Source organism: Hydractinia symbiolongicarpus, chromosome 6 (genome assembly GCF_029227915.1).
Source record: "Hydractinia symbiolongicarpus strain clone_291-10 chromosome 6, HSymV2.1, whole genome shotgun sequence".
Lineage (NCBI taxonomy): Eukaryota > Metazoa > Cnidaria > Hydrozoa > Anthoathecata > Hydractiniidae > Hydractinia > Hydractinia symbiolongicarpus.
Genome location: NC_079880.1, coordinates 18,160,798 through 18,172,737, shown reverse-complemented (window position 1 = coordinate 18,172,737; position 11,940 = coordinate 18,160,798). Strand labels below are relative to the sequence as shown.

Genomic DNA, 11,940 nt, shown 5'->3' with positions numbered 1-11,940 from the left:
CTAGTCGTTTTGTAATGTTTTATTAAAAAGCATAATTCTTAGGCTGGATGTAAAACAAAAATCTGAACAAATTACACACAAATTCATCTCGTAATCTAACGTCCTCTAATTAACGCGCATTGGATCTTTTTTTTTTCGAAATTTACTTAATATATTTTTAGCGCCACGCTGTTTTTACTAATTTTCGTCTAGTGAACCTTTTTTTGACGCCTCTAATGTTCTAATACACTTTTTCTTACAACGAAATCTTTGCAACAATTACTACTCACGAGTGCGCGGAAATTATCGGCGTAAAAAAATAGGGCGCTAAATATTATGCGCATTACGATGACGACAATACCACAAGACTTTTAATGTTTAGAACATCTTTCCAAGTAGACAATATTACATGTCATAAAACAGACCAAAGCTAAAATAAATTGGTTTTAACCAACTAAGGTCTGATGAATTCTAAAAATGAATTCCATGCGAAAAGTGCCAGAAAAAAAGTGCAACTTATATACCACAACAAAACCTTTTTTATAAACAGTGCGAAATTTTTACTGATACAAAAGTGTTCAATTAAATTCAGAGAGATTCTGGCGTGATTTAATAAAGATCCAACCTTGAAAACGTAGCACGATTGTTTACAATCAGAATGGTGGCTACAGCTTCAACTTGTACAATTGTAAGAGTGAGAATTAGGGATGACATTTTAGACAACAGTAAAAACCATCTCATGTTTTAGGGGAGTATGACTTTCAAAGAAGAAAAAAGTTACATTGGATAAAAATTTAGATTTAAGGAGGAATCAATATTTGGGTCGAAATTTTAGATTATTTCGAAGACTTTAGGCGTCGCTATCCTAATAATAAGCATCTTATTGGCTTCACCTATCACAACGCACAAACCCTGATGTTTCATTGCGGGTCCAGTTATTTGTGAAAATGAGATTAGTATATTAGGTTTTTCCAGACTCTGTACAAATCCCACACTATGAGACCTTATCTTAAACATAGCGGGACGCGATAATGATAGCGAAACCATCAAGGCTTAAGTTGGTTTTCTTCACATGCATATTTTGTATAAATGCGTCAACGTCTTATTTAACCTTCCTACTTTACAACGCCACGACAGAAAAAAATATTTACATCCAGTTCTCAACGTGGTAAAATCAATACTTAGCAGACCTGTATGGGTCGTGTCTTACGGGTGCTCCACGTGGCGAGGGCGCGGCACCTAAAATGAAATCAAATGTTATAATAAAATCTACATTAAAAGAGCATACTAGAAACAGTGCTTTCTTGCAAATTCAGCTTGAAACTTGCAAGTAAACTCTTGCTACAGTGAAAACTGCTTTTGTGTGTTTTTTTAACGCAATATTCTATTTTAAAGTGGAGATGCTAAGACTTGCCACATGCTTACAAAAATCTTAAGAGGACGATATATTTGACTCCCCTATTCACACAGTTTCCTGCACTGACAGTTTTTATAAGCTTTCAAGAAGCTTCATTGCATACTTACCACAAGAACAGACCAACGCGCAAGAACACTTGCATCCTCATGTCGTTTGTCCACATTAATTTTGCGTGATGAGAAAACGGGAGGGGTTAGTTTTTCTTTTCGTTAGTTAATTTTGTATTTAATGGGGAGAGTTATTTGGTACAGTAATCATAATTTACTTCTCGTACAATATTATGTAGAAAATATATACAAATATTTTATATAAAATTTGCTCTTAAATAATTTCACATTGCATCACTACATTTTTCAATTGCATATATGTTCAGAAGTATATATATCAAATTGTTGGATACTATTAACATGTAATAACTTGGTTGTATAAAATCTTTTTTCTCTCCAACTAAAATTCTCTAGTAAAAGAATATGTATATGCTATATTACACTTAAACATATAAAAATGGTCAATAAAAAAAACAAGGACAAAAAACAAACAAACATGAAACAAGAAACAAAACAAAATCATTTACAAAAAGTAGGAAAGAACACAAAAGTATTTAAACGAATAAAAACAAAGAACAACAACAAAACAGTAAAAAAAGCATTTACATATATCAACATATTTGACTGTGTGCATAAATAATAACAAAATACTATGTACAGGGTTCTTCGTGCACTTCACACGTATTTACAGACAAATTTTACAATATCTGAAAATAAAAATGTTATGTGTTACGTATCGGTTATTAATCAGCATATCTACTGTTACATATATATGCTACAATAGTCAACTATTTATTACACCTAAAAAAAGATTATCATTATTTTTCTTACTTATTTTTTACGCTATTTATGTGCTTTACTTATTGGGTATAGTTATAAAAAGGGGAAATATTAGGACGACTTGGTGGGCGGAGGTAATTTAGGATTGGGTGGGTGAAATCGCCAATATCCAGGATAAATAGCTGAAAAATAATGAATAAAACCATAAAAATCAGACTGGCCGTTTTTTACGAAAACAATTTTTGAGTAAAACACTAAAACATGCTTAAAATGACACACACACACATAGTATTATTTTTTTCATCTTACCGTGTCTCGAATCTCGACTACTGTAAGGAGTATACAAAGTTTCAAGTGCAGATGTATAAGATGGAGTGATGCCAGGGTAAGCTGTTAGTCCTGTCATACCAACAGCAGAGAGTGGATAGGTTGTCGAGAGTGAATCAGGATGTATGTATATGACAGGTTGAGCGTAAGGAGTAGCACCAGCAGCTATTGGCATACCTCCGTACACCACTGAATTTGGAAGTCGACCACGCCGTAAACCTGAAATTACATTTTTTTAACAACAGATTAGCTAATGTCATGTAAAGTAGTTGCACATCAATATTACAAAGGAAATTTCCATGGACTTACATACCATCAAATCCAGTAACAGCAGAAGCTTCTTGTTGTTGTTGTTTAGTTAAGGCACGCTTAGTTTCAAGCTGGATGAAAAAGTAAGCAAACAAAATTAACAATAGTTACATCGTTCATATCGTCACTAAAAAAACGAACAAAAACAAATAAATACTGATAAAGTAAAACAATACTTACCCTTTTACCAGCGACTTCGTGAAATTTTTCCTTTACTATACGATCAACTATTCCTTCACTTGCAAATTCAATAAAACAAAAGCCTAAATCGTACAAAATATATATCAGTATTGCTCTATCTCAGCACTGTCTTTAAATTCTAATTTACGTCCGCACAAAACTGACATATGTTTTAACAAACCTCTACGTTTCTTTGTATTATGGTCTACAGCAAATTCAATATTGTTCTTTATCTAAAGACAAAAAAAACAACCGAGTAATCATAAACGAATCACGAAGCATAGATATATCGATCAATGTCGTTAAAAACACCCAAAAAAATCTACTTCTCCAAATTGTCCAAAATATTCCATGAGTTTTTCTTCAGTGGTTTCAGCTTGTAGACCGCCTACGAATATTTTTTTGGTTCTTTGCTCTGGTTTCTAAAAAAAATTTCCTAATCACATTACCAACACCAGCGTGTAAAAGAAACACACCAAGGTGGTGGCAATGTAATTCACTTACAATTCCAAGAGGACATGCGGATTTTGGATCAACCTATAATAGAATTTATACAGTGCATAAATAATCATCGTTAATGGGTTTAGCATAAATTTTTTATAGCACAGGTTTAATGGGTTGCACCACCAGCAACAGCTAAGAATAGTAACAGTATAGAAAAGCCTGAGCAGGAAACTCTATTTGGTGGGGAAATCTCTCCCATAACACTTAGAAAAATGGATTTATAAAAAGATACAAAGTAAGCCATACCCTGGACCCATCAATAATATGGGGTTCTTTTTGTGATAGTACTCGTTCAGCATCTGCACCATTAGTAAATTTAACGAATGCAAAACCCCTAAAATGCAAGCCAAATCAAAGAGTGCTTTTGTAGCCATACACAAGGGTATAACTACAAATTTACTCTTGGTAAACGTGTATAAAAAGCTGGTTTGAGACACTACATTTTTTTTCAACTGCACACTTCATGGTCAGCAACAAATGGATTTATTTATAACAAAAGAATTGATTGTACCTGTGTTTTGAAGCATCTTCTTTGTTTCTTTTGAGATTTACTGACTCAACTGGACCAAAGGTTTCGAAGTATTGTTTTATTGATTCTAAGAGGGAAAATATTCTTCACTAAAATGCACCATTTTTTTCATCTTAGGATGTCTGTCTGCCACTTTTTAACTTGTAAGGTTTTCCCTTTACTTTTTCCTGTTTTTTTAGATTTTTTTGCTATAAAGGTCTGGCACTCTGCATCTTTTTAAACACAGTTAAAAAATACGAAATGAAATGAAAAAATTATTTGATGGACAATAAGGAACATCATCATCATCGTCAGTTTAACGTCTGTTTTCTATGCTAGCATGGGTAGGGCGGGGTATATTAATGACTCTCTTTCAATCTGATCTAGACTGTGTTAGATCTAAACTTAAATTCTTCTAGTCTACCTCTGGGCTTTGCCCCAGAAAGTATCCTCCTCAACTTATCCTCCTCAACTTATGTAAAATAGACTTGCATCAAAAAGTAATAAACACACTTTCTGTTAATGAAAATTAGCATGGAAATTAGCAAGTTGTGCAAGTTTACTGTGAAATATGTATACCTTCTGTTGAATCCCATGCTAGTCCTCCAACGAAGAGTTTGCTAAATAAATAAAAACAAACTTTAATTACACAGGCTATTCTTTTTGGGAAAATCATGCAGGAACTAAAAGAAAAAATTATGAGTGGCATTGTGTGTTAAAAAACTCTCATGGTGTGTAATTTTTGTTTGGATACAGTAAAACATGAAAAGTTTTTTGGGGAAAGTCACAAGCTATTATTCAGTATTAAAATCAACACGTCTTCCTAATAATGTGTAAATTACTTGGATATTGGTCCTGGATTGTTCAGCTGGTTAATTATAATTTAATTTTACAATCTCTAACACTTTAATTTTCAAAACTGAATAATTTTGGTGAAAGATAATAGTATTACAGCTATAAAATCGTGACAAACGTGTTATAATTACAAATAATTTTACAAAAAAGATTTTTCAGGACTTTAAGAGTCACAAAAACACCCATTTTGACAAATACACTTTAAAGGGGAAGTTAACCCAAAAATTATTATTCGATTATGGAAAGGACAAGGCTGAGATTTTTAGCCGGGTTAAAAGTCAAAACTTAAGAGGAAAATTACATCACAGTAAAATTATATTACACATATTTCAGAACACCTGCAGGAAAATTCATTATCCAATTCATAAGATTTCTTCATAAAAAACCTCAGAAACCTGTTCAAGTGGTTCACTTTCACATTAACAAAAATTAAAAGTTTTAAAATAAACTTTTGCGATTTTGTCATTTATTAGTTTTCAAATTTCTCGCTGGAAATTTTTAAGGTTTAAAATCCATGTCGCACAGTAACTTTTTCGTCCTTATCATAATGTCATATACATAAGCTATGCAACAACTTTTGCAGGAAAATAAAAACACATAAAGAGAAAAAGGTTGTTATTAAAATATTATAAATTAATTTCAAACCGATTAGTCCCTGCAGCCATTTTGGTGTCAGCGGTATAAAAAACTATGCTAAAACTATAATAAGTAAAAGTCCTATTACTTCAGTAAAAATTGAAATAATGACTTGAAACTTAGTATTATAAGTTTTTAGACCGGTTTGATGAAATGAACACAAAAATATTTTTTGCTACTATCATAGTTTCTGAGTTCCTGAATTTAGCCATTTTTGGAGACGCTGATAAACTGTTTTTGACAGCATACCAATTTCGACAAGCCATGTGTACAGAAAACATTCAAAAGTGATTCTCAGGATTCAAAATAATTCAAACAGATAAAATGTGTCCCAGGTTTAGGACTGAATACCTTATCCAGCTCAGAGAAAGTGGGAATGTGCTTCTAAAGCACAGTGCCAAATACATAATCTAAATTTTATGCCGTATAAATACAAAGTGGTTAGAAAGTTATTTTTTGTCCACCTGAATCTGCAACACGTTTACTCGCTCAGCCTGGTGCCACTCAAATTAATTTTTGAATATCTACAGGAACTTATTATGCAAAATGACTGTATTTGCTTTGCAATAGGCTTCATCATGAGTCCTGTGAATGTTGGTTATGAAAAATGTATTATACCTTTAATGCTATAAGCGCTCCACATTACAATAAGTGTCCTCCGTGTGACACAGTTTACCCTTTACTGTAAGTCTTAACCTGGACAGAGACTTTCAGTCTTCCCGATTCAAGCGAATATTACTTCTGGGTATACTTTCCCAAATTTTGTTATTTCATAAAAGAAACCTGAAAATCTACAAAAATTTCTTTATGAAAAATAGGTTTCCATTCGATAAAAGAAAACCGAACATTTGCAGAAATTTCTTAATGAAAGGTTTCTGTTTGTCGTGACAACATATTTAACCAACATGCAATGCCTTGCATACCTAACTAGCTATATACTGAAGTCTTGACTGTCACTGTTATGGGAAGTCCAAATAGCTAGCAGTTAGCTATCTTTATTTAAAATGACAGAATGCCTTGAAAAATCTTTTGTGTAGCTAGCTGCATAAAAATATATTTAGCTCTTGTACTTTATCACTTAATTATTTAATAACGAATGTGCCCCTGGAGTGCTGGCATGGTACTTGCTATAGGTAGCTTAAAATCACACAATAAATATTATCCAGATCTGACCATCCCTATCATCAGACATCGGAAAGGCGTTTCAGTTCTTTACTTCTCATTGTGGGGTACCTCAAATTCTTGCAAATCCAATGAAAAAAAATTACTTAAGACTTCCTCTTCTTTCCCTTGCACCACTCATGGCGTTTCTTTGCATGTCTTCAGTTCGAAGCCACAATCCCTTAGGTTCCAACCGTGTCTTGTTCACAAGTTTCAGCGCTAGCCAATATGATGGACAACGTCAAGGAACCCTGGGTAATTTTGAAAAAATGTGGTTCTGCCTTATGATTTTCAGATTTTTGCTGCTGATATCAGCATATTTTAGCCCTCGAGTGCCACACCTCCGTATATATAGGAGTTAATAATTTTTAAATATGAAGTTATTTTGAATCGAACATTATTTTGGTTACAAGGAAGTTAAGATTGGGAGTCGCTAGCTCAGCAATTGGTTCTTGTGTTTGGGGTTCACAAATTTAAACGTTCTCTAGTTGTCTCCAGCATAAAGGAAAATACTTACACAGAAGTCATGCCATAACTTTCTTAACATGCGAACATTGCACACCGTAACAGATCTCTGTTTATGTATTTGTTAATTTTTTATTGAGTTGCTTAAGAATAGCATAACTTCGTATTATCAGCAAAATATTAAGTGGTAGAATACCCTGCATTCATGCAGGTGATATAGCTACAGCAAAAAAAGCAGGGGCCTAGAGGATTTAACCCTGTGAAACCACAACATATTTAGTATTGAAGAAATGTTTCTATATTGGGACCTGTTTCATAGATATATGAGCTAAATCATTTTTGAGGCTAACTTAGTAACAGGTAGAAATAACTCAGGGAAACTCAGGGAAAACCTTTAAATCCAGGATCTTGCAAGGGGAGTCTTAGTCAGCGTTTTATGTTGTTGGACGTGTTTAATTTGGTTCTGTATATATAATACCACGGAACATTAACAGAAATTCAAAAACTTACACTTCAAACCTGATGGATTTTAGTATCACGTACCCATGGGCTCCAGTTTCACAAATACCTCTATTGCCGGACCTTGCGTTTAGTGGTTTTCTAAATTTAGCTTGTTACAATAGTAATAATAATATTTTTAGTGGCATGCCCAGAATATTGCTTTGCTTTTAGACAGCAATTACAATTCTTTCCACTGGGGGCCACTGAAGATTTTAAATATCATTATATATATTGTGGGAGTAATAATTTTTAAACAGATGGTTGAAAATAATTTATTGTTTATTAACAATTAAAAACATTAAAGATTAAAAAACTAGTAAAACTATATAAAAAAAATTAGGTTAAGATTAAGACCTTAGCTTGAAATGTTTACTAGAAGCCTCCTTGAATTTTAACAAACTCTGCAAAGTTCTTAACTCAGAAGGAAGACTGTTCCACAGCCTAGGTGATTAGAATTTAAAGGATCTCCTAAAAGATCTGGACCCATTTGGATGTATCTTTAACATAAATATGTCTGAAGCAGCTTGAGTGTTGTGACTGTGACTAGTGCCACTTTTTTACTTAAATAACTTCGGGATATTTTATGGATGGATTAAAAAATAGTAATGCCAAGTTTAAAAATTAATAAATTCTCCAATTCAATATGTGGTTTATTTTTTGCTTATATTCTTGTACAACTTATCTGCTTTATTCAATACAGACTTGTTAGCATTGCACTATGCAGATGAACAGTAGTATAAATAAGGCATATAACAAGAGCATTTAACTAATAAATTTTTGGTATCAGATGTGAAGTTGAAACCAATGCATCTTATTTTACTAAGTTTATGACAAGATTTTAAGACTTTTTATCTGATTTCTACAGCTCAAATAAATTATCAAAAACCACACCAAGATACTTTGCTTTGCTTTTAGATAACAAAGGAATGCTATCTGAATGACTTTAATCTGGACTTATTACAAAAAAATATAACTCTTGTCTTACTAGAATTTATAGTAAGCTTCTTTAACTTGAACCAGTTACTGATATCTTTCAAATCCTGCTTTAATGACAATTTCAGTTCTTGGGTCGAGTCACAACTGCAAATGATCTTGATAATTCCATTCTATTTCTATTCTATTTCTTGATATGCCATTCTATTTCTTTTCTGATATTCCATCTTTATGCCGATGTCATCAGCATAAAGATGGAAAAAAGAAAGTTGTATGGCCGATTTCAGGTCATTAATGTACACAAGAAAAAGTAAAGGGCCATGGACAGATCCTTGTGGGACACCCTAATGACCCCTCAGCAATGACATCTCCTGTGCTGTGAGGGTTACTAGCACATGAGATGAAAATTGGGTCAATTAAGTCAGTAGCACAAGGATTGGTGACTTAATCGATAGAACACTTAATAGATTACATTGCAAGCCTCACAAATATTGAGGGATAGACCATTATTATTTCCAGGAGGGAGCAAGGCTGAGATGGGAAGTCCTAAAGTTCACATAATACACTCTATCATAGTGCTGTGTTTTTCCTGCAGGCACGGAAATGGAGGTAACTTGTCCGCTTGGTTTGTTGACATTTTTACCTCCATTTCTGCACGCACATTGGGCATTACATAATCACTTAGATGCGCGCGCAAGTAAATATCAAGACTGTGATTCCATGTATATATAGATGAATTCCGTTGTTTACATTTTCAGCGGTAAGCTCTTTCAGCTTTGGCATTTGCGTGGCAGGGAAAAAGATAGGGGCGCTAGGTGAAGCAAAGTAATTATCAGTTTATTTCTTCACACAAAGGTATTCTTATGACTTTTAATGAATTCAAATAAATCAGAAGGAATCAACCTACACCCGATAATAGTACATAACCCCAACGATGTCCCTGTTAGAAGAAATCCACAATAAAAGACCTTTCTTCACCAAATTCTACAGTATCTTTTTCCTGCCACACAAATGCCAAAGCCAAGAAGATTACCCCCAAAAAGTAAAGAGATGACGTCACGCTGGAATTCATCTATTGGAGTTAAGGGGCCTTCGAAAAAAATTTTCGGGCCCCGTTAGCGGGATATCGCCGCTAAGGGGGGGGAGGGGGTCTGAAGTTTGAAAAAAAATCCGCTAAGGATTGAGAAATTTTAAAAATTTGATTGTGGCCTGAAAATTATTTGTCGTTCGTGAGCATAATTCCTCTTGTCATCAATTCTGATAACTTTTATCTACAAAACCGCCTCTAAGCTTCCAAGATTTATCCGAATGTGTGTATTTCACGGACGGAAATCCGCTAAAAGAGGGGGGGAGGGGGTCTGAATCTTAGCAGCGATATCCCGCTAACAGGGCCCGAAAAATTTTTCGAAGGCCCCTAACCCCGGCACAGCTGTTTTGTTACGGTCAAACCGTAGACAAAATTAAAATGGCTTCCACAATTTTTTTAAAAAATTGTATTTTTATCATTTTTAAAATTATTGTTACTTTTTTGTAATATTTTAATTTTACTGAAATAAAAAATATTAAAACGTTCCACCTTTCTTCTTTATAATAAAATAAATATGTTTCATATGTGTGCTAGGTACTTCGAGTAGTTTAATCGAACAGAACAAATAAAATTCGAAAAACATTATTTTTCCGCAAAAACCATGCCATCTATCCAACCTAGTGGCAACGCCGCGGTGATAGCTACAGACCTAATTAGCTGTTTTTCGTACATTTAGCTTATTTTACCCAAAAAAATACCTATGGACGATTTCGGACAGTATAAAAAATAAATTGCTTTTATCCTGAATATCGCCTCTAACCTAATGGATCATAAAAAGCATCTTATCCTGGCCTAATTTTCCAAATATTGTGGAAGAAGTTGCTTTAAGTTATGTTTTTAGGGACGTTTTTCGACATTTTGGCCTAAATTAAGCAATTTCGGACAGGTGTCCTTTATATATCCTTTTTACAGAATGTAAAAATCTTATTTCGTTCTTGAGATATCTTGTTTTTCTGACGGGCATATTGTTTTTTTCTCGCAGGCCATTTTTGTCCGTGCTGAAACAGTCGCGGGAGACTGGGGTTTCATTTCTCCTTGACGGCAATTCAATATCGGTGAGTAAATGTTACCATAATAGACCGGCACGCACACCTGCACAAGGTGTGAGAGTTATAACCGGTAATCTAGCTGCAGTGCCATAAATACTTAAAGTGGCTAGCCCAGAAAATCACAAAAACCTATAGCTATAGTTTTAGAGAATTGTTTCCCACTGGGGGCCACTCTGTTCGATCCACACAAGGTCATTGTCTAGTTGGTCAAACAGAAGCTTTAAACAACCTGGAAAAGCTTTAGGCAGGATGCCTCGAAATCAGTGCTAACCACATAAAATATAAATCACCAGGCCAGGTAGCTAGCTAGTTATTCGCAAGGTTTTTAAGCAAATTTCAAGTTTTTTTAAAATCATTTATAACTTAAAAAATCAGTTGGAAAGTGCTTTTTGATAAATTCGTTTTTCTAAAGAAACATACCCTTCATTTGTGTCTGTGTTCTCATTACTAGCAGTATCACTTTTACCGTAGGGATCCTTGGAAAAATAGCCGGCCATGTTGACTTCTTGTGTGCTTAAAACTCATCCAGAATGCAATGCAAATATTTATTTCTTCTCTCCTTCTTTCCTACATATACACTGAAATTAAACCATTATAATATTTTTGGCACAATAAATTATCCACGCATATTTTGTGGTATATTAATTTGTTTTTAAACTTGTTTCGAAGTTTACGTCGGAATAGAATAGTAGCAATTATATTTGTCTACCTTTTTTAATTTAGCTCCAACGGCGGAGAGCGTTATCCATATAGAAAAGCCTTTGGCGATTTGAAACCCTTCAAAAGGCACGCAACTCAAATGCTTTCAACATTTCATCCAACATTTTGGTCCGAATGAAAATTTGTTCGAATTTCGAAAGTTGAAAAATTCGAAATTTGCATTTGAGTTGCTTCATCCAACATATGACGTGTTCATTTATTTGACCTTTCAAATTACGTAATATACTTAGGAAATCGTAAGATGTTGGATGAAATTTGATTCAAATGCATCCAAGATGAAGATTCATGAAAATTGTGTTGTATGAAGCTGAAAATGTTAGATGAAAAGTTTAACCGAGATCAAACTTCATCCAAAATCATCCAACATGATTTTTTTTCTTCTTTCTCTAATTTGGTTCAACAACTCAAATGCATTCAACATTTCATCCAACATTTACGATGTTGGATGAAATGTTGGATGCATTTGAGCCCGCCTTAACATG

General features: G+C 33.8%; 1 protein-coding gene across 2 annotated transcripts; it reads right to left on the bottom strand.

The window, feature by feature from the left end:
• Positions 1-348: 348 nt before the first annotated feature.
• Positions 349-11,497, bottom strand: LOC130647299 (heterogeneous nuclear ribonucleoprotein A/B-like). Of its 2 annotated transcripts, XR_008982845.1 has the most exons (12): positions 11,159-11,497; positions 4,631-4,671; positions 4,055-4,139; positions 3,790-3,877; positions 3,544-3,576; positions 3,366-3,461; positions 3,221-3,272; positions 3,040-3,122; positions 2,864-2,930; positions 2,533-2,769; positions 1,504-2,405; positions 349-1,218 (listed from the first exon to the last, which is right to left on the bottom strand). XR_008982845.1 is itself a non-coding variant. In XM_057453095.1 (11 exons), exons 1-11 carry the CDS (start codon positions 11,233-11,235, stop codon positions 1,154-1,156), a joined length of 924 nt encoding a protein of 307 aa, XP_057309078.1. In that variant the 5' UTR covers positions 11,236-11,492; the 3' UTR covers positions 349-1,153. The 2 variants fall into 2 exon arrangements, 1 of the variants encoding a protein (XP_057309078.1); XM_057453095.1 differs by lacking the exon at positions 1,504-2,405 and having other exon boundaries at positions 11,159-11,492.
• Positions 11,498-11,940: the final 443 nt, after the last annotated feature.

What these genes read in the sequence shown, in the direction of transcription:
- LOC130647299 (XM_057453095.1), bottom strand. Translation starts at nt 11,235, where the DNA reads ATGGCCGGCTATTTTTCCAAGGATCCCTACGGTAAAAGTGATACTGCT. An exon ending in ATTTTGGACAATTTGGAGAA is followed by an intron (nt 3,273 to 3,365) that starts GTAGATTTTTTT and finishes TTTTGTCTTTAG; the next exon opens with ATAAAGAACAATATTGAATT. An exon ending in ACGAAGTCGCTGGTAAAAGG is followed by an intron (nt 2,931 to 3,039) that starts GTAAGTATTGTT and finishes TTTTTCATCCAG; the next exon opens with CTTGAAACTAAGCGTGCCTT.